Source organism: Hippichthys cyanospilos, chromosome 4 (assembly GCF_059441005.1).
Source record: "Hippichthys cyanospilos isolate Australia breed blue-spotted pipefish chromosome 4, RoL_Hcya_1.0, whole genome shotgun sequence".
NCBI classification, from domain to species: domain Eukaryota; kingdom Metazoa; phylum Chordata; class Actinopteri; order Syngnathiformes; family Syngnathidae; genus Hippichthys; species Hippichthys cyanospilos.
The window spans coordinates 21,616,389-21,640,001 of NC_142372.1; the positions used below are offsets into that span (position 1 = coordinate 21,616,389).

General features: G+C 38.3%; 1 protein-coding gene across 4 annotated transcripts in view; it reads right to left on the minus strand.

The window, feature by feature from the left end:
• syt7b (synaptotagmin VIIb) overlaps positions 1-23,613 on the minus strand; it is an 86,364-nt gene that overhangs the window by 54,297 nt on the left and 8,454 nt on the right. For 3 of the 4 annotated variants that reach the window (XR_015865485.1, XM_088413943.1, XM_088413942.1), the window contains exon 2: positions 662-765. The exons of the other annotated variant lie outside the window; for it this stretch is intronic. Coding sequence is in view for 2 of the 3 variants with exons in the window: in XM_088413943.1 (XP_088270069.1) it covers positions 662-765 (104 nt within the window). In the remaining variant the exon portion in view is untranslated. The remainder of the gene's footprint in view (positions 1-661; positions 766-23,613) is intronic. 4 annotated transcript variants of the gene reach the window in all.

The window sequence follows — 23,613 nt, forward strand, 5'->3', positions numbered from 1 at the left end:
TGGGTAGCACTGATATTTGTCACCTTTAAACAACTGGGAGAACACTATGAGCACAAAATGAAGTTTAAAATGATTAATTGGAATTGTTAGTGGAAGAGGCAAAAAATAAATGAATTGCTCCGGCAGTTTTGGGGAAGCCTGTAACTACCAGGTGTGTTCCAACTGGATCAATAAGTACAGTATGTGCCTGGTGAAAGACTGTGTTTAAACAAATTGGAATACAATGTTTTGGATATGCATTAATAGACGGGCAATTAGCTGGCTTAGTGAGGCAGGGATAACATTCAAACTTGTGTGTACCTTGTGTTAGCTTGGACTGCGCGTGTGTGTGATATTTTCTTGCAATCGTTACTCATCTTAAAGTGCAGAAGGCATATGGTTTTCCATCTCACATTTACTTGAACTGTTTACCAGTCCACGTCTCAATCATATTTCTTATTACTATTTGACATATGGACAATGGCTCCGTGAGAGGCCAGCAACAAATGTCACGACGATCTAAAATGACCCATACGCTTTAACATCCAAAGATGAAAAGACGTTTGTAATTAGTGACAAGGCATGACTCCTTCTGGTGACTGGCTCCACCCTTGTCCTTTGACAGTAACGAAACCCCGAAATCACTCTACTGAAGAGACAATATGTAAGTTCTGCTACTTACCAATTTACGCTGACACCATGTGCAGACACCACATAGGGCTACCAGCCAAAGGGCACATATTAGGAATGCCAAAGACACCAGGAATACACTGAGGGACACTGAACCTAAGTGAGAGACAGTCGAAGACAAAGACAAGCGGATTAGTTGGGATTCCAATTCAAACATCTTTGTTTTGTGCTGTAACGGGAGTGAGGCACGACAGAAATATGACAGGAATTCATACTGTGGGAATGCTGTACGTAGTTGCAGTCAGGAACAAAGCCCTATGATGCGCTGGCCTGGTTTTCTTCTCTATTCATCATCATCAGATAGTTGTTAGTTACCCAACGAGACTGAGAAGTGTTAAATCGCTAGAGAACCGTTTCATGCTTTGCGTATAAATAGACGACATGCACATGTCAGGATGAGATCATATCAAGGGACCACAAGCCATGCAATTACTCGCTTCCGTTTTCTCTCACAGCTACTATACGTTTCGAATCCTTCAGCAACTTGTTTGCCGCCTTGATAGATGAAAATATCTCTTTTTCATTTCTTTCACACTCAATGCAACAAACAGAGAACTCACAAGTGCCAAATTCTTTCCACCTGCAAAATTAATCAAACCCCTGAATCACTCTTTTATACCCTTCAAATCTTTTTCCTCATCCTGTTTGTGTATGTGAACATTCATCAATGATTTAAGCCAAACACTGTAGATACAGTGGATTTAGGCAAACATTTTTAGCGTCATTAAAGCACACTCCCCTCTTTTCTCACACTTCTTTCATCTCCAGTCGTTCCTTGCTCACGCTTTATCTACGCAATACATTCAATCATATTTTAGACATGAATTCACATGCCCATGGTGGTGGGTGTTCACATACACTCTTAAGAAGCAGCTGGGGTTTGAATGAGGAAACACCCATTTACTTAGAGCAACTTTAATTATGGCTTACACCATCTTAATTTAGACGATTCACTTACTTACAAGGAAGATACTGAAGTGTCTTTGTCTTTACCATGGAAATCCAGACCACATACACACATACCAGGACACATTCTTATTACATTTATGAGTGTACCAGTACACCCTTCACATTTAAAGGGATACTAAACTTATTGAGACATTTTCAGCAGTGAAAAGATCAAATTGTGTCAACAATTTCTTTGATAACTATATTATTACGCATGTGCAATTTACACCTTTAAAAAATACACATTGACATAGTCAGGGCTCTAGTAACTACCAATCACAGATCAGTCTGCAAATGTAACATGACCAAATCCAGCAAATTGTGCCACAATATTTTGCTCTACATGATATTTGCAATATATTATCAGCACCATTGTTTCTGTTGTTGTTTTATTGCTATTTGTTTATTGATCGAAGATGGCATGCAGTCTGCTACTCGGGGAAGTGAACGGAAAAAAAAAAATCATTGTGAGGTTAAATAATAGTATACATATGACTATAAAAATATTGAATCCTTTATAGTTGAATACAACTCTTGCTTTTATTTTGCAAACAAATGCTCCTCAAAATCTGAAATTTCACACCCACGCACACATACAGACACACACCATAGGCTTATATACTGTTCTCTGTATGAATGCTGGCACATAGTAAATAACCAGCATGTGCAACGTGAAATGTGAATTACGTGAAGATGAGGCACCTGCTGCGTTCGGTATCCTACTGGTTCTCTCCTGTGGCTTCAAGTGTAAACAAGAAAGTCTTAAGATGCACTAACGCAAATGCTCACATTCACATTCACACTCAATGTGTGTTTTAGACCCACTACTGTTTATGAATCACCACTGATCATCTAGTTAATAGTCTATGAAAGCAATGCAATGATATTTCCTTTTAAGCAGAAGTGCTGCAGATTGTTTTCTCCCACCTCTGTGTTCTCTCATTGTTATTCTTGTCCGCCCATCTTCCTGTTTGCAGCCTCTAGTGTCTTGGCAATGTTTTCCTTTGTGGTAATGTCATGATGTATGACACGTAATTAAGATTTATAAAATTCTTGTCTGCATGTCTATTGTCACAAACGATATACTTTTGCTATTTCTTTGAATTTGGTGGAAATGCACAGCTCACCGAAGATAACGCTCGAGCAGCACAGTGTCCATCATGGAGAGCAGCTGAGGAAACTGAGAGCAAGTGGGCTGTGATATTTCCGTGTCTAAGTGGCACAGCAGTAATGATGGGCTAAAAATACAAACAGAATAGCTGCACGTTCCGTCTTTGCCAGAAATGCACTTATCAATATTGATCTTTTGACTTTATCTAGTAACTCTGCTTGTGAACTCAGCGTGGAGCAGGTAAAGGTGAGTACATAGTAGGCTCATCTTCCAACCTTGTTTCTCTGTGAAATAAGTCTGCACTAACCTTCCATATTTCTGCTCATGCTCTTCCTCTCTTGAGCTCCTTCCACCTGCTGCGTTCATGTGCTTGTGCTTGGTTCACTCAGCCCACTGTTGGAGTCCAGTGCAACTCATAGAATATGCACACTCAATCATATACAACCTCCAGAGGAGCGTCTCTTGCTGTAGGTCAGCATAACACGGAGGAGGTGAAGCTCCATAGGAGGTGACACGTGCGTCGCTCAAACCACTGGCATTAGCCACGAGTGCTGAGGAGAAGGCCTTTAAGGATCATGGGCATTTTGGCTTTCCTCGAAAAGAACTGATTAAAAAAAAACAACAACAATTTTGCGCGAAGGAAAATAGCTGTTTTTTGTTTTTCTTTTGGAAGGTCCACCTTGAAATTCATGAGACTCATTTGATTGTCAATTTTACATAACGCAAGCCATATAAAGCAGCCATATACCATTGAGTAGAATAGCCAAACTGAGTGTCATGGTTTGTTGGATTTTGGGCTGTGGCTTTCTTTTGAAGGGTTCTGTTCCTTTCTGTTTTCATATGTGCTCATCTGCTCCTTTCGTGTCTTCCTGCGTAAGTTTTGATTTAGTCCACCTGTCCGCGTTACCTGCCCCTCGTGTCCTCCAATCCGCTCCCCTTGCCTATTGTTCCTGCCCAGCTGCCGTGCGTTTCTGATTAGTCTGTGAATGTATTTAAACCTAGTTTCCGTTACAGCCCTTGTCGGATCATTGTCATGTCATTGTCGTATTGTCCCTGTCGCATTTTCGTAGTCGTCTTGTAGTCCCGTCTCGCCCATCGTCCCTCAGCTCCGTGTTTTTCTGCCGCCCGTCCGTTCGTGTTTTGTTTTCTGTTTTTGCCAGCCTGCCTGCGCCCTTAGTTAGAGTTTTTGCCGTCCTGTTTTTCCCGCTTTTGTTCCCGTTCCTTAATAAATATGGATTTCATGAAGCCCCTGTCTCAACGCCCTCCTGCTTTTGGGTCCTCCTCCTCGCACCCGCCGCGCACCCCCGTGACACTGAGTGAAGTAAAAATGAGTGGCCTTCTGGTTTTAACTGTACATCTTTTTTTTCTGAGTATCATCTATTATCTTCATCTTTGTATCGAATATTTTCATTTTATTTGAAGGTAAAAGTTGTATTGATCTATCATATTTGACTATTCCTTGACAACTGTTAGTTCTTGAGGGTTTAACATTTTACAGCAAGGATTAAGAACCTATTGCGTAAAGCAAAGCAAAACAAGGTACTTGGAAAAGATTAGCAAATAATTGCATTGATATTTCTTCATAATTAGGTATAAATCTACAATTCAAAACATTTTAGGTTAATGAAAAACAAAACACTAAATTGTAGGGTAGTTCGTGTCACATGACAAGGACAAATGAGAGCCAAGAGACGGAGAGAATGCAGACGTGGAAATGTCTTACAACACAAAAATCCAATAATAATTTGTAATATTAGAGAACATTGTGATCTGTATCCCATCCATCCATATTCTAGAGCCTCTCATCCTCATGAGGGTCGCAGGCTTGCTGGTGCCAATCCCAACTGGCTTGGGACAGTATGCGGGACGTTGGCCTTCACTCAGACCTCCCACACTCTCTCACCCACCCACGCCCAGACAAATCCCAGATAAATTCCCAGTAAATTATGTGAGTTCAGCAGGTGGGACGTGTGATTTCAGTCAGCGGCTAAATCTTGGGCAAAACACAGATGTTCATGTGTTTTGGTTCGGTACACGTGACGCGCTGTGTGCGCTTTTGTGATGCAGTCTCATAAGCTAATGTACTTGAGTGGCAGCTGTGTTTTTCACAGTCTGCAAGCAGCACAGTAAGGTGTGTGTTTCTGTGAGCGATGTGATCTGTTGCTCGTAATGAGGAAGATCTCGAGGTTTACTCCGTGTGACAAGGCCGGCTATGGGTGAGTGGACTTCTGAAAGATCGTAATGACTCACGCAAATATCTTCAACAAATGGGTGAGCAACAGAGAAGAAAATCTTCCCAGGGCAAGGTTGAAAACCTGCATGAAGTGGGACAGAGCTCTCAGATTTGAGTCGTTACTAAAACATAAAATATATAGAGGGTGATCTCAAACTAACTTTTGTTATTCACAAGACAAATTTTAGGTTTAATTCCATCTGCTCAAACTTGCTCTTGTCACGCTCACAAAAGGTCAAATACGGAAATAAATTGGTGAATCGTTCAGACAACTTGTTCATTTCCGTGTATCCATTATTTTAACCACTGATATATGTTCACACAAATAATTTATAACAGACTGACTTGACTTAACATTCTGACAATGTATCACAGAGAACTAAGAGCTTAAATACTGTCTGACATCAATATTATATGCCAAACTAAAGGACCGGAGCAACTCAGTAGAAACTCTGTTAAGCACTTTTCTTTAATTACATTAAACAGGCCAAACGATTCTAGCAACATTTTTTTTACTCATGTACTCGCCATTACAGTTGTTAAATAAATTTCATTTTCAATCGGTGTTATAAATACAAATTCACAGAAAGCATTTGTCGACAAACGAAAGCCAGCCAGCAGTCAGAAGCTGAAGAGGCCAAGCCAATTAATGTGAGTAACTTCGTTTTGTGTGCATCAAAGTATGTTGTAATGCATCACAATGAAAAGTGTTGTAAATTATAGACATAAAAACGACTGATTTGGAAGCAGCATGGAGAAGGCCATGACGCTTCAAAAAACCCTCAAATTCATCCTGTTCAATTAACACCTTTGTACACATTCAATAAGCCATGTCATCCCCTGCCTTAGCGTTGTCCATCAAGTCTAACACATGTGATGCGATGCAGCGATTATTATCATTATTTTTTTTTTTTTGCTTCTCCTATTTTTGTTTAACCACACTCACTCTTTGGCTTCATTAGGCCAAATAATCTGCTTCTTGAACATTTTTTTCTCATGTAACTTTGTCATGCTTTCATTTTGAATGTTAACAGAGGTTTTCACCTTGCTTTTGCCTTAAATTTATGGGGGAATTTCACCATTGTAAGCTTTTATGATGGTATGCCCGAATTTTTTGAGTGAAGAGTTCTTTTGTCAACGAAAGGATTCGTTCCTATTTAAACATGAGGTCCCTGTATTTGTGTCTAATTGTATACATGTGTGGAGTACTTTCCTAGACCATGCACATGGTAGAACTGGCCATAACGGAGTGTTTACAATGTTGTACGCCATGTTGGGATGTAACAAGCAGAGATCCATCTTATCTTTGGGACTTAATCTGTTTATTTGTTTAAACGTGCTACGTACAAGACACTGCGCTGCCTGTCAAACCACGACACCGTAGCCAAAGCCATCCTTCGTGAAGAAGTCATCCTTCATCATAAACTGGACACGGTACAAGTAACATAGGACACAAAGGGGTTTTATTTTGAAGTTATTTCCGGAAGCTTAGTCACGACAACACTAAACCAGGAGTGCGCAGCCTCTTTTGTGACAACGCAGTTCTGGTCTGAAATCAATCACGTTCACACAGTGTTGCTTCGAAATAAAGTTCAAGCTTTCAATTCAAGCCACTAAAAAAAATAATAACAATCAAGCGATAACTGACATTCTCTTTTATCAAGTGATTTAAATACAAGCGGCGTCCAGTCAATCAAGCAGGGAGATCATTGATGTCACTCAGCAACATTTACAGATTTTGGAACTAAGTGCACACATGACGCAGCGCATCATAAGACGATTTTGGCGACAGTTTTAGACTTTTAAATGCCTCTCATCTGGTCTACATATTATTGATTTGATAACATGGGCTGTGGGCCGGTGAAAATTTGATCCGTTCCCACTTTGGGCATATGACATAAAGCACCAGGGCATGCAAAGAATAAGCGGAGTTTGACATTGCAGAAGAAGAAATAGACTCGCTGGATCACGTGCTTCCGTCTAGTCCAACACAATCGTGTTTACATCACCTTTGCCACGAAACAGAACAACTTTTACATAGTCTAAAATCAGGTTAAAACACCCAGTGAGGCAAAGCAAATTCACAAACATGTCAAACTAGACTTGCACTGGCAAAATTAAGATGCGCCGATTTTTACGCTTAGTGAAGTCTTTTTTCTGTGAGTCCATTTGGGCGCATAGCAATCCAACATCGCAAGATGGCCAGAAACATGTTAGATGAGACTTGCGCCAGCCCGTTTGAACTCCAATTGCATGGGCGCCTGTCTAGCAATATACCCTTAGTTATGTTGCAGTTGTTCAGTCCGATGATGTAATCTTTCCTTTGCATTGAGATCACTTTGGATTTAATAATACTAGTGAAGGTCAAACGCCTTCCAGATGGCAGCTCAACACCACATGAACTGCAGGCTTGTATCTGCTTCATTTGTCATGAAGTCAGAAGGAGATTTGAACTTCACCTGCCCAATTAACCTCCCGTGAAGCACAGGAGAAAGGCTATTATTTCTAAATGGTAAAGGTCATAATTTGTGAAAGCACTTTCATTAAAGATTGAGTCTATACAGCAGTAAAAATCTGATTTATTTTAAATCTAGTAAAATATAAAGTCAAGCTGAGGAAATCGCCATTATTCTCTAAACACTCATCTAGCTGAGCCTAATTTTAAGTGTTTGGTCTTTCCTTGTGATCAAAATCAGCAAAGAATGATTGAGTCTCAGGTCCCTGTGGCTCATGTGGTGTTTTACAATTGTTTTTTTTTTCCATACCCAGGTAACAAGTCTGACAATTACAAATGATAAACCTGTTCAATATTTCCGAACACAATTTATGTCCAGCAACACCATATTCTGCCCAGCTGAAACTATGATAACACCAAGAACCTGATTTAACGAGATCAAAAGGTAACAGACACTAAATTGCAGATTCCCTCAGATTGGATATCCTGTTGGTAACAGGTGTACATTTTTTTTTTTAAAAAAGCAGCATAACTAAACAAACATATAGGATATAAGAGTTCATAGTTGAAATATTCTCGGCATAGGACATCAGTACAACATACTCTTTTTTTTATTTTTTTCCCCCTAATATCATGGTGAGTTGACGTATCAAAGAGTGCTTCAGACAGGCAGCAAGATCCCCAGGGAAGGCCGGCTGAGCCATTTTTATTCACAAATCAACTTTATTAGGGACATGTGTTAGTAGAAGAGGAGAAGTTCAGCCTGGCTTGTCATCTCTGTAGTGAAGGCTTTACATACAAAGTATCCTACAGCTTGGGCAGGACAATTAATCGATGACTCGTTTTAATCGCGATCGATCATGATATTGGCTGCCGCGATAAAATAAGGTGAACCGTGGTGATATTAACATTTAAAAAGTCAAGCATTTTTTTAATTACATGTCAAATCAAACACTACCACCGCTTTCCCAGCTGTTTACATGGCAAAAGTCTTATTTCTTCACCCTAATATATTATTTATCAGTGTGAAATGGTTTCTCACCTGATTAATAATATCCATCCGCGTCTCCCTCTCAAGTGTGTGTGACTATGAAGAGGCAAAGCTCTCAGTCACGCCTACAAGACACGTGATTGGCTCCTGGTGTGACCATGGGAGTAGGGGCGGGAGTAGACTAAGACTCCTGCCTTGCACTCCTTCCGCTAAAATAACTCTGGCTCTCCGTGACACTACAGAGGGATGGGAAGTACCTATCTTGCTTTGGCTCGACACTCAAATGACCCAGATACAAGAAAATACAGAGCTGAGATGAGTTTTGTCAATGTTGATATGGTATGACTGATTGCGACTCGCTACAATATGGTCCTTAGGTCAAGCAGAATTCCAAAACTGCATTGCTGACTGGACAATAAATCACAACAATTTTTGTTGGCATTTCAAAAATTGTTTACGCAAGCAGAACAACTGAACCCCCGGCCCCCTCTAAAACACCACTTGCATTTTGCCTGCATTGCGCTGGTACAGCTTTTCACCAGGTTTGAGCCTGCCTTCCATTCCTTTTTTATAGGTTTGATGAATCACATTGCACTTAAAATCATCACTTTACATCATACAATTTACTCATTGCGCAAAACGAGATGTTTGTCCATTATCGCATGATGCAGATCCTGGTTGCGCCCCTTCAGAAGGTTCCACATTTGTTTGCATGTGCAATAAAGTCTGTGCCAGTTTTTAAACCTTTCGTGACTCAGACACCAAAAGAACAGTAAATGTACCCATGGCAATTTTTAAATCATCCTGTGTGAGAACTTTCACATAAAAACAAACCCGTCAGATAAGCTATGACAAATCAATACGTGTGCACCAAGTTTAATGTATATCGTAAAGTCAGAGCCACTGGTCTCCAAATTTGTTTTTGTCAATCGTTACAGTATATTTTCCCTTGGAGAGCAGTTATGACTGTGAAACTGCAGGAATGAACCACAGGGAGGAACTACAGTAGTTTTGAAATACAAAGTGGCATGCTCTCAATGTTATTAAAAATGAAAACAATTCAAATTTCAACTTCGGGACACATTTTTGCAAGAATAATGAAATACACACACCTACACACACATTTGTTTTTTTCTTAGGATGTTTTTGGACTCAAAATGGACTCAAGAGTGGACACAAATGGTTAGGCTGGGTTTCAGGAGATTATGGGGGCCTTAGAACAATTCATTTGCTAATGCCCTTTTGGGGGGTTGCACCCATCCTATTCTATTACATTCCCATAAAATGTAAAATGTAGTAGAAAAAATTAGATGGCGATCACATTTTCTCATCAACAACTTGTTTGTATGCTTATTATGAACAAGGGGAGCCTCACTCACACAGTTGGAACTTTTTAATGACGAAGATTAAAAAAAAAAAAAAGGCATTGCCTTGCTTTACTAATTTCAGCTTTTTTCTCAAAAACATGAGCATGTGCTTACTTTCAGAGCCACAGATGTCAGCCAGGATTCAAGTTCTAATCTTGGCAGAGTGACATTATTGCAATGATACTATCACTCTTCCATCTAAGTTCTTCTCCTGTGTGTGTGCAGTATCTGATTCATCCCTTTTTTTCCCCTGTTCCCACCGTCTCAAAGACGAAGGAGAGTACTGAGAGTACTGAGCTCTACTATTGACAGTTCATACAGTAATTTATATATATATATATATATATATAGTGTCCAGAGAGAATCTATCTATCTATCTATCTATCTATCTATCTATCTATCTATCTATCTATCTATCTATCTATCTATCCATTCATCCATCCATCCATCCATCCATCCATCCATTTATATTTGTGTGTATGTGTGGGTGTGTATTGATATGTGCATTTGGTTGAAGCATTCACACTTGAAGTTAGAAAATATAAAACATTATACACATAAATAGACAACAATAACATATTTTCATTGACTCCATTCCCAAGTACAGAATAAATATGGATAGTCAAGTTTGAAGCAGAATCGTGATCTTAATAAAATTGTTGTTTAATGAGACAGAATTTATGACGAGCTAATAAATCCAAACGCTATTAAGAGGGATGAAAAGTGCTAATGTGCCCACTCAACCATTTTACAGAGATGAAGGATAACTGTTGTTTTGCCAAGGCATTAATATAGCCCCTAGAAAGGTCGCAATATTTTCAGGATGTGAAAACGAATCAATTCTACTGAAACAGTAGTGCTCTGACTGGGAAAGGATCAATGTCCTTCGATATCTGATACTTTATCAACATTGTCGGTCAGCGGAAAGTAATAAAGAATTCTTGATAAGGTCAAACAATCTCTGATGCTTATAGCAAACAAGCCTAAACAATTGGAATATCATTTCCCCTTTTGGGAATAGAACGTGATTGTTGTGATTGTTGCTTAACCTCAGTCACCAACCAGGTAGGCCGTTTGTGAGTGCTTCCAATCAATATTCGCCTTAGCTGAAATGAAGAGTAGGGTTGGGGTCTAAAATATATTCATATGAACTTTTTTTTTTTTAATCCATTGTAAAAATGTGGTTGTTGCTCCTCATCTTATCTATATCTATTCAGGTTGCACAAATGTGTCAAATACTGTAGGCTTGACTCATCCAGTACAGCATATGTTTGTAGTTATTGTGTGTAAGTGCTGAGTAGTTGTCTCAACACATCAAATCATTAGTCACACTGAGTTCTGTCTGTTTGACAAGCGAAGGTCTCGCTGACAACACAGCGACACTGTCATACTATGATTTGGTGTGGACCCATTAATGAGTGCCCGTTCATCACACATTACATCAGAAGAGATTTAGCAACATCAAGGTCAGATTCAGAGACGGGAAACAGAGCACACTATCTTCTGACCCTTGAAAATTATTGATAGCATAGGTCCACTAATCTCTAACCTTTATCACAGTCCGGTGCTTCCGAGCAGCACTCTGAGCTCCAACCATGTTCAGGACGGTTAACACAACTGTTGGGGTTATATCTCAGAAAGGTGGACTTTCTATCAACGTATAAGAGCTGACATATAAATCAATCATGATTGATTGATTGAGATATAAAGAATGATGCAGGTAAAATCACTTTGCTGTTTTACTTCATCACGAGAAATGCTGTATCAAGTCACTTGTGTTTGAAATGTAAGCAAATACTGAGACTTGTGTCTTCCATTCCAGTGGGTGCTATATCAATGAATCAAAATAAAGAAAGCACCCTTCTTTGCTATCCAAAATTTTTATATATATCACCATAGAAAAATTAACGCTTTTAAAATAATTTTGTTTATACGAGTGTTGAAAAAAGTCGCAGAACCATTGTGTTAATCTTCATCAGTCATCAGAGCTTCAAATAGTTTTCCCATATCCCCTGCAATACACTCATGTATGCCCGGTTGTGAAACATTGCATTGGAGCACCTAATCTCACTACTGTAGAAGTGGCCCTCTGCATTGAACGTGACCATTTTCACATACAGTAAATCAAAGCTGTTTTTTCAATGCCAACCTTTGCTTGTTACAGGCAGTTCTCGTTAAAGTAAAATATTATACAAATATCTAATCCTGAGTCACTGTCCATCTTTACATCATATGACACTACGGCATGCTAATTGAGATTGCTATACATCAGCAAACATATGTGCTCTCCACCTAAAAAAGGTGTGCAAGCAAAAGCTTTGCTGTACGATAAACAACAAAACCGAAAAAAAAAAAAAAAAGATCTGTGAGATCTTATAATTGTGGATCAAAATTTACCATGTGTTGGCATCTCCAACGTTACACAATTTGATATGTGAATTGAATGCCCTGAATGGTGAGCTTGTATTGGGTTTTGAGGAGGTACACAAGTAGTTGTTTATCACAATCAATTACCCAAAAATGATCATCGAAGCACAAAATATAAAAGAAGCAGATGGCTACAGAAAGATGACATGAGTAAAAATAAAAAATGGAGTGGTTGGGGGTTTGCCTGTGCATGTTGTCACTCTATTGAATTAGAAAACTGAGTGGGCAATGATTCTCTGATGAAGCAAGATTTCTAAAAGCCACTGGCTATTACTTACGGATGATCTGATTGGCCTGTTCTCTTTGTGGCATAGACAACAGCTTCACATTGCTTCAGCTGGCTTGCCTTCCTTGACTGGCTTTTAGCTTATGTTACTGTGAAGCAGCTGTATTGTTGATCATATACAAACTCACAAAAGATCTGCGATGGAAGCAGTCATCACGGCACCAGACAGCTTCCCTGATACAAATGTGATGAAAGCCTGGACATCAAATGAAAGGCAAAGACAGTAAATGCAACAGCTGCCCTGGGTTTGCTCCATTTTATTGTGTATTGTAAACATTGTACAGAGGAAACAAGGTTATACGTCTTGACAGATGAATTTAGTGGTTGGTGAGAGGCATGCAAAGAAGAAAATATTTTGACCGTAATTTGTAGGTCGTAGTGTTGTTTGAAAGTGTTGTTCAGGTACTGAAATTGATAAGGATATCTCAAACAGTTAATGATAAAACAAGCCACTATAATGAAATCGCGTATTTCTCATACATTTTTAAAATGTAATGGACGTGACTGACTTATCTCACCAAAATGAGTGTATAAGTGATTTGGAACACTGTGTGTGCATGAGTGCGTGCGTGCACGTGTGCAATCTCTGAATACTACACTATGTTTGAATAACATTATTTTTTGCATTTGAAAGGTTATCTTTTCCTTCTTGACCTTATTTATTTTTAGAAATCAGTGGGCGTCTAGTTCATAATGGTATCTGCGACTGGTCTTGGAAAGACCACCTAAGGCATTTGCTGACTTCAACTTTCAAATCTAAATTCAACAAAAATGTCTTCAATCCAGAAAATGGCAAACTTCTTTACGCCCACCTCAATCTGTTTCCCTATTGTTTTATATTGTTGTAGTCTTGCACCTTGAAAAATTCAGTCTGGGTATATGTTGGGTCACTTCTTTCTCCAACATAACTGAATGTCACACACATGCACATTTTTAGGGCATTATATTTATTGACAATCATCTTGTGTGCCCCCAATTTACAGCTGGCAGTTGGAGGCTCAGTGTCACGATGGTTCTGTGTTGGAACATTTGGAACGAATAGAATGAACAGGTCAACGGCGGTGAGAGCCAAGAAGTGGAAGAAGGAGCCAAGGAACATATGACTACTATAAAATCAAAATTAACTGTGAGCTGTGGCTCTCGTGCGTTTCTTGCACAGTGTCCAGTTTTCTGTTGGCCGTTCTGGAAGCACTTGTTCAGCACGAAAATTCATTAGCCTCACAACTCTTTGATTTATTGTTTCCCTTGTAGACTTTCTAAAAGTGTACTATATATGTTTGGGAACAGAGTGCTTGTGACAAACCACTCACACAATTATCCACCAGTTCCTTGTCATCTACTCTCATACATCTTATGCTTTATGTTAAGCCCAAGTGTGCACAAAACACTCTCAATTTTGCAGACCTGAAATTAATTGTTAACCTTGTGCACTGAAGCATATATTCCTTTCAACTCCCAGATGCCTTAACAGGAGCACAATTAATTAAACGCTCAAGTTAGGAGAAATCGGTCATTGCGGTGGTTACCTCTAATTAATTAGCTTGACAGCATGTAATTTTGCCAACCAAGCATCAGTAATATGTATGCTCCTGATTTTCTCCGGGAATTAAGGTATACTTTTCTAATCCCAAGATACATTTGAATAATTAACTTCCTGTCCTGTTATGTTTTACTCTGTGATAAATTGCATGCACACTTCACACCCACACACCTCAATCAGTGTGGCTTTCCTGTAAAAAATTGCAATGAATCACCTGAGAGCAACATTTTTAGCTAGCTGATAGAGTATCGGGTAAACACAGTCAGCAGAGGTTAGCAGTGACAAATAACAAAAATACCCTTATATCTCGGCGTGCCTTATAACCCAGTACGCACTCTCTCTCTCACTGATGATAATGTCGCATGCTTCACTGCGTACCCTACCTAACTTTCACCCACAACAACAACCGAGCCTGAGCCGAACATTTTATTTCCCTGAAAAGTGGCTCCAAGATGTGCCGTGGCTTGACGCTCCTGTCCTCAGCTAGCAGAAAAAATAGGTGTGTTTGAAACAGGGTGGAATTATTTCAGCCATCCTTTATTTGGCAAGTATGAAAAGAACTCGTGAATGTAGCGCAACTTCTAACCAACAAACAAAGTAATGGAGAAGCAATAGCTAATCGCCATCTTGCTGGGTTGCGAGACAAATTGCAGGAACACCACAGACTCTTTCTAACAGTTTTCTCCTCGCCTTTCATGAAGCTAAACAAGCATGTCCCATGTCTTCCTATTCTGAGGATATTTGTTTGTTTACTGAAGCGGATTGGACAGGCTGTCAGAGCTGCGTAGCATTCTCACGAGGGTGTGAATGAGATCGTTTACGCTGTCACTCTACAGTGACGGAGTATTTAACTCTGACCTCCCTGGACTAATTAAACTGGGTCCCGAACGAACCGTGCAAACCAGCGATGTCGCGACATTGAGGAAGACTTTTTAATGAAAGAAAAAAATGCGTACTAAAACACTACGTCCTGGTACTCATGTAAGTAACCCAAAAAATTAAAAAATTTAAAAAAAACCTGCACCCCAGTTTATTTGAAGTTTCAAAGTACTGTTGCTAAACAGAAACAAATTACGCCACCGTTACCAACACAAGCTACGTGCATTTTCTTGAGCTAGATAAGCCGCTGTTTATGTTTACATGGACATTGGCTTGTTAATTTTTATTTTTTCTGCCCAAAAAATGAAAACTGAAAATGTTGTACTTATTTTACAATAAAAATTTTGCCAAAATATAATCTCGTTCTCATGGACTCGATCTCTTGAATCAACTCCTATCATGAGATTTGTATCTGTTCCTGTCCCTTACAAGCAAATCTTCAAATATTTAAACAAACATATTTGCAAATACGTTCAAATGTACATGCCAATATGTTTAAATTTTTGAATGAATTCAAACATACTTGAATCACTTGATGTTTTGACGAAAAGGTATCATAAAAATGCTAGATGTGGAAGACATCTAGCACCATTTCCTAAGGCAAAGTAAGAGTTGCCCTAATTTAGTGGCCTAAAAGGTTATGGAGGGAACAAGGACTTAGTAGCTTGCAAGATTTTGAGGTATGGCATGATGCTGAGGACAGACTGTATTATGATATGAAGCCCAGAAATAAGAAGGGGGTAAAACCACTATGATGTGAATTTAACCTATTGCACTCATAACATTAGAGTCTTACTGGAATTCCTTGTCATGATTAATTTCATGATCTCTCTAATAAGTCATTTCTAATTCATAAGAGAAGTCAAATTCTGTTGAGCTCTACTCAATATTAACCAAGGGGTATGGCAACAGAAAATGAATGGGCCTTGTCATTATGTGAATGAAGCAAGTGGATTCTATTTTCAGAGAAGTGGGTGTGGTCGTGTTGACGACTTAGCACTTCATAGGGCTATACTATACAACACTACGCAGTATCCATTTTTTAATTCCTATGTATACAAAATTTGTATGTATGTTTATATAAGTACAATAAAGTCTGTTTAATAGCAAACAATCCTATGGGGTCTGGATTACAGTAAATAAAGATTTAAAAATATCCACATCAGGATTATTTTTCATAAGAATGTATGTACTTTATATATATATATATATATATATATATATATATATATATATATATATATATATATATATAAGCGTGGTGGCCTGTTTTGTCAAATGAGAATATTTATTGCCATTGTTTTGAGTTATTCATTATTGAATGCATTAAAGAGGATATATATATATATATATATATATATATATATATATATATATATATATATATATATATATATATATATATATATATATATATAACTTTTTTTTTTTTTTATTGTGATTCATCTTAGGGCAGAATTGTCAGCCAAGATGTCTAACGCTTTTGCTCTTGACTGTAAGCCAATCTAACACTTAAATATTGTGGAACAAAAATGTTGGTGGATGTGTTGCAGCCTTCATTCTGAGTAGTGAAATGAAGAAGCCAAGTTTGTTTATACACACACACATACACGCACACGCACACACACACACACACACACACCAAAATTCCAACTGCAACTAGTTTTCAAATAAAGATCTACAAGACGTGGATGTTGCTTAACACTGTTTCTTGGCTCGAAATATAGTACACATTGAATGAAGTAGTTGAGTCAGTTTCCTTGCCAGCAGCCTTGCATTTCTACTTAATGTGCTTCCAGTATGCAGCCTCCAAAGGTCACCTTGACCACTATTTTAACATCAATTCACTGTGCAAAATTTTAAATGGTTTGCTGCTCCAGCACATATAATTGACATTAATTTTTAAGAATAATAGGATGTTAATTCCCTTTACACATCAGAAATAGTACTAAGTATTTTAACCCAATCACAGTAACAGTTGCTTTGCAAGGGACACACATCAGGAACACAATGAGGAGGCCAACTTCAAAATAAACTCTAGTTTATCAAATCATATTCACACGATGCCTTTTTTTTCGCTTTTATTTTGAAATTGTTCTTGAGTTGAGTATTCTCTAGTGCAACTGTTGTCCCGATAAAAACAACACAATAGTGTTCTGAAATCATGTTCAAGCGCCGATTCAGGGTGCTAACAAACAACTACATTACGCTGATAACTATGTGGCACCTTTTGCCAGTGTTTACTGGTGCGTTATGCTCCATATTAGCTGTGTCTACATGAAATTAGCTACAAGCAAGCAGCGTTCGAGTACATCATATGTGCTGGCGTGATAAGATGTAAATGACTGCACACTTTAATGATCACAGCCTGACACAGTTGCCATTCCTAATGATCACAATTTAACAAAGCATGCGGACTCAAAGGTACTGTTCCAGCCAGCAAATTTGTCTTAAACCAAAATTTGTGGGGTGAGATTTGTATGAGGAACACAGAGGGCTGCTAAATAGCACAGTTAAAATTTACGTGAAAAAAAAAAAAAAAGTGCTCATCATTAAAAAGCCCAGTATGGTCATAGGTACCGTATTTTCCGCACTATAAGGCGCACCTAGAAGCCTTCATTTTTTTAAAAAGCTGATGGTGCGCCTTATTATCAGGTGCGCCTTATATGTGGGTCAAAATTGAGATTGGGATTTGTAGATGGGGAATGAAGTGATAAAGTAAGCTTTACCTGTTTCTTTTGTGTGTTTACAGTTGAACAAGGTTGCTCAAATTGACATTGAGTTATTATGCTATCGAGAGTTTAGAGTTATTATTTGAGTTATTATTGTTATTACTTTGAGTATTACTATATTGTGATTGAAAAAGTTTTAAAATATGTCATTAATCGGCGGTGCGCCTTATAATCCGGTGCGCCTTATATATGGAAAAAGTTTTAAGATATGTCGTTAATTGAGGGTGCACCTTATAATCCGGTGCGCCTTATAGTGCGGAAAATACAGTAATTAAGTGGGAATATGGTCTTCTGTGTTTGATTGTTTTTCACTAACCATTTTTTTGTTTTTATATTTATCAGAATACTTGATATTTGTTTAGAATTTTCTATATGTTAATGTTACCAAACCTACTCAATAGTTGCATCCCGAAAATCAGACCCTTTGTGTTCTGTATTTTGTAAATCATTTCAAAAGTGTTTGGTAAGTAGGGCTTAAAAAGGACAGTTTGAGGATGGATCGATGGCTTCTGAGAACAGTCATATACTGATCAATGGATTCTCCCAAGTCACACCAATTACTGGCAGTCACAGATAGGTTAAGGTGCATTACATCTGTTGAAAGAATGTCCCATAAGGCCAAAGAGTCTGTGATTGGCATGGCTCAAGATCACAAGGGAGTCCTTGGATATGTTGCCAAAGAGGTTGTATTTCAGTACCCATCTGTTTATCTTGCTGGCTTGCATAAGTTTAAAATATTTTCCTGAACTTGTCGCAGGAGCTACGAGCCATGGAGGGAGCCATTGAATTGAAAATATACCGCTCTGCCTGCATGAAGTCATTTCAAGAATGAACTTCTTGAATGGCAATGTATTACTTATTTATGAACAAAAAAAGGAATTGGGAAGGAACTTTTGCAAACAACACAATGTGTTATGCTGAACCAAAAAATACAATTGATCAGAATCTGGCATCTTTGTTGTTTACATTTGCCTAACCCTAACCCTAACCTTAACCCTAACGCATCAAGAGTCCTGCGCTAGTTGATATATGGTCACATCCACATTTGCGTGGGTACAAGAATATTTAAGAATGCAAAGCACACACTGAGCAAATAGAATTAGAACAGCGATAGAGTAAGTGGCTCTGATATGGTGAACTGTTTTCTTGCCAAATATATTCATTCAATTATGGCCAGGCTTGTATCACACACACTGTAAAATGATTTGATCCTATATAATACTATATTACAGGGTTTACTCACCGTTTTGAAGCTGAGAGATTCTTCGTTGACACAGTATAATGCAAAGGGCTACGAGTTTGATGCACACTTCCGAAAAACATTCCGATGACCTTGCAAACAGATCAATCCATCCATCCATGGATTGCCACTAACACACATATATAGACATTCAATTCACTCTAATCGTCATAGCATTTACTGGTTGAGGACCTACTAATTCTCCAAAAGACCAGCGATGTGGTGATGATTAATTTGATGTGTGATCTTCTCTTTCACTTCATTAAATTGATGCACGTTTGATTCTTTACAATACCTAATATGCACAATGGGTTCTACACGGTCCCACTACATGGCATTCTGATCTATATTGAATTTGTGGAGTAAAAATGACAAATCCAGCTACTTTTATTCATTTCAGAAGACAGACATTTCAACACTTGCTGTTGCACTTACATAGTCCATGTAATGATTTTTGGGGGGCTTGACTTTTCCTTCTCTGTTAATGTGCGAGAAATTATTGTAAGAAAGTCCATTATGGACTTTCTTACAGAATGTGGCTTCTCCCTATCATTCTGAATAAGAAAAAATCCCATGAATGTTGAAATTGTTTATATTTGAATTTGTGCATGAGTGTGCCTGTGGTAGTGTATAATTACTTAGACAGGCAAGGTGACTCACCAAAGAGCCGGAAGACATGGGAAAGGAAGTGATGTAAAGAAAGAGACAGGAGGAGGAGTGGGCAAGATGGTGAATGATTTGACAGCAAAATGTATTCATAGGTCAAAATGCTTAAAAACATTATATGATTAAGGTATCATTAAATGTCCCACAAAATGGTCACAGTTCATTTTCAATAATGCTTTTGAAATTACATTAAAAAATGCAGTCAACATCAAATCATATATAGCTCTACAATCTATGATTAATACTTAATTCTATGATGAATATACTACATGATGTACAAATATATGAAACAACAGAAAATAACTGGCTAAAACATAATAATACTTAGAATAATGAAATCACATTCAACTTGTTTGAGAGAAATACAATCTATGGAGTTTATTCATTGCGGCAATTTAACAAGCCGGTGAATATGCAAACGACATAATACCCACTGTATTCTTTCAAGCAATATCAAACCGAGCACAGGTGAATGATTCTCTAGACTGACTCTAAAGGAAGACAGAAAAAAGGACTGAAACCCTTGGCTCATGAAATGCAAACAATACATTGAGTCCCCCAAAAGTGTTGCAATAAATACTCTAACTAAAAAGTAAGTACACAAAAAAAAAAAACATATGCGCATAGATTAATTCCAGCAGTTCTCATGTCAAATGATGGGCTCGAGGATTAACAAGGTTCAAAACAGTATGAAAGAAAACTAGGGCCACGAAAGAAGACTAGGACCAGTGAAGAAAAAAAAGCTTGGCAAGATTCTAAACTTGCCTCCAGTAATAAGTTGGTTAATATCACAGCTGATGGTTGTCTGAGTGTGTGGTGTTGGCCCCTAGCTCTGGCACTGACGGTGTTTTAGCAGTGTCCCTGCCGTGAGTCGGAAGCAGCATGCAACAAAGAAAACCGAACAGTCAGTCTCCTTGAGGCCAACCGTACTCAGATAGCGGCTTTGCATTCACTGACAAAAGTTAAGTTGGGGAAACCTAAAACAATGTGTGTTTGCGTGTATGTGCTTTCGTGTCCAGCTCACTGTAACGTACAAACCAAAGTACCAAGAATCTAAATAGAGTCCAATCCACTGTGTGAAAAAAAAATGGCCTCTCAACCTGTTGTTTTACATCTGCAGTGTCCCATTTGTCTTTTATCATACAAAACAAACACACTCACTTAAACATGCGCACACACGGTGGCTTTTGCACAAGACACAATCTCTGTCACATGATTGCTCTCTCTCCCTTTTTGGTCTTGTTTTTTTTCTGCTATTCATCTCTACCTCCATGTGTTTGAGTCCTGTGTTTGATCCAAAAGCATTGTCCTTTTTTTTTTTTTTTTGTTTTTGTTTTATTGAGTACAGGTTGCCACATTATAGGACAATATCACAAGGAGACTTTGCAATCTAGTTGTATGCTGAGACCCAAAGCCTCAGATAGGTAGCCAGAGGGGGGGAAATGGATTGGAAGATTACAGGTAAAGCTCTTTGTTTATTTATTTATTTGTTTAATATTCTGTTAGCTGTACCTGTTAACTAGATGGATTTTAACCTGGTTATCTGATCACATAGTATATCTATCTAGAGCTAGGGGCCAACACCACACAAGTATATATATATATATATATATATATATATATATATATATATATATATATATATATATATATATATATATATATATATATATAAATAAAGAGAGAGAGAGAGAGAAAGAGAGAGAGAGAGAGAGAGAAGGGCGACTCGGTGAAGAAAAAAGGTCAAAGCCACCTGGCTCCGGCCTTCCTGTGTGGAGTTTGCATGTTCTTCCTCCCACTCCCCAAAAACATGCATGGCAGGTGAAATGGACATACTAAATTATCCTTGGGTGTGATTGGGCGCATGAATGGTCGTTCGTCTCTGTCTGCCCTGCAATATGCTGGCAACCAGTTCACGGTGTCCCCCGCCTACTGCCAGCTGAGATAGGCGCCAGCAAGCCTGCGGGATGAATGGATGGATGGATAGATAGATAGATAGATAGATAGATAGATAGATAGATAGATAGATAGATAGATAGATAGATAGATAGATAGATAGATAGATAGATAGATAGATAGATAGATAGATAGATAGATAGATAGATAGATAGAAAGATCCGTGATGGCCAAAGGGCTTGGTTTGCTCTCAACGTTGCATGACTGTAGAGCTCCTTGAGCACGCTTGCCAAGACATAAATCCAATTTCCTCAATCCATCTTTTCTTGCTGTTTGCATCACCTTGGTTTGGCCTGTCTCCTAAATCATACCACTGTTGCACTTGATCCCCTCCCCCTTCTTTCCCACCCTCATTATTCTTGACCTCTTTTCATCATCATAATGTCTGCATCTTTAATGCGATGGCAATTTTGATCAATCATCAAAAATAAAACAATCTATTAAAATGAGAGAGAAGGAAATTGATTGAAAAATGCAAGCCAGTCACACTTGTGTGGTACAGAGTCTGCCTGATATTCCACATTACATAGATGCAGATGTTGTCACCCCTCATTGCGAAAAAAGACGTGTGCATGAGCAAGCATCTTCATTTGTGTGATGGGGCCCTCCATTAGGCTAACCCATAAACAAACCTGCGCCCTCATATTTCTCCATTTCATTTCCCCAGAGAGAACGCTGTAGATGGCCGATAACAAAACAGAATAATTGCAATTGCCAGTGCGAGCGTGCAGGTCAAGGCAGATTTGATATTATAGATAATACACTTTCTTGATTTTGCTGTGAGTTGAGTTTTAGCACTTCGAGCTTTGAAAAAAAACACACCTTAAATTCTCATTTACTTTAGAATAATGATCCTGTTTTTTCTTTCAGCTTCTTGCTAACACTCACACATTCATCGCATCCCAGCCAGTAAGAGCGGGAATGAGCGGAATATAGAAATAAAGGGGACAAATATACTATTTAGACTAAAAATACAACAGAAAATTTGCACTGTTGCAATATATGTTTAACATTTAAAAGGGTACAGAAAATTGCAAGAACCGATGTCATTAATGAAACGAATTACGCAATCCAATGTGGTCATATATATTTTTTCTTCTTCTAAAAATCATGCAGGATAACCATTCCACATTTGGTAGAGAGGGGATTTAATTCAATATTTGGAAGTGTTTAAGAGAACACAATCTGGTGATTTTGCACAACGTAGTCTGGGTTTACGTTGAGACTTTTTGGGGAATTCCAATTTAAATCATTTCAAATGAGACGATCTCCCGTTATATGTGACCTTGATCTACTGTATTTTACTTTGCCATTTACATTAGATCAATCGTGTGACACAACATCGATCACATCATTTGTAAAGTTGGAGTTCATTTGCTTCTTTAGCGCAGTAATTGCAACAAAGCAACATCTTCATAAAAAGAGTTACAAGTATTTTAAAAGAAGTTCTCCTGTTGCTTCTGACAAGATGCCGTCATTTTGAAAGCGCGCATTGGACGACGTCATGACACATTTACATCCAAATGTAGGGTGCGCAGACTGAACGCATCTTTGCCATTCCATTCAAACTGGATACATGATGTTCGTTTGGATTGGTAAAAGGTATATACCACTTTTCCTCACCCACCTAGGCGTTCTCTCCTTAAAGTTCGGGTCATGTACATGTCAATTTTTGGACTTCGCATGAAAATTTGATGACATATTATGAAGTAATCTAATCTAGGAAATTCTATTGGTTCACACAATTTTCAGTGCAACATTATTGGATTTATAAATGATCATTTATTCTCATTTTTATGATGGATTGTTAAATTCATTCTTAACATATTCAAAGTTTCAGGATCCACTGACATAAATGGATGAAAACTCTGAGGCAGCCAGTCAACTAATGAGAGTTATTTTAGTATAAGTATGACCTGCAATTGCTCGGTTCCCCGAGACCGCCAGAATAATCAAAGCAAGTCCCTGTGAGACCTCTTTCTCACCCCAGATTACCCAGAAACTAACATTGATTGAATATTGTACATACGTTTATACCGACCTGGATTTTCAAGCACATACATACAGCTTGATGGCTGGCACAAGGAATGAAATATAGTCGTTGTTGGATGCC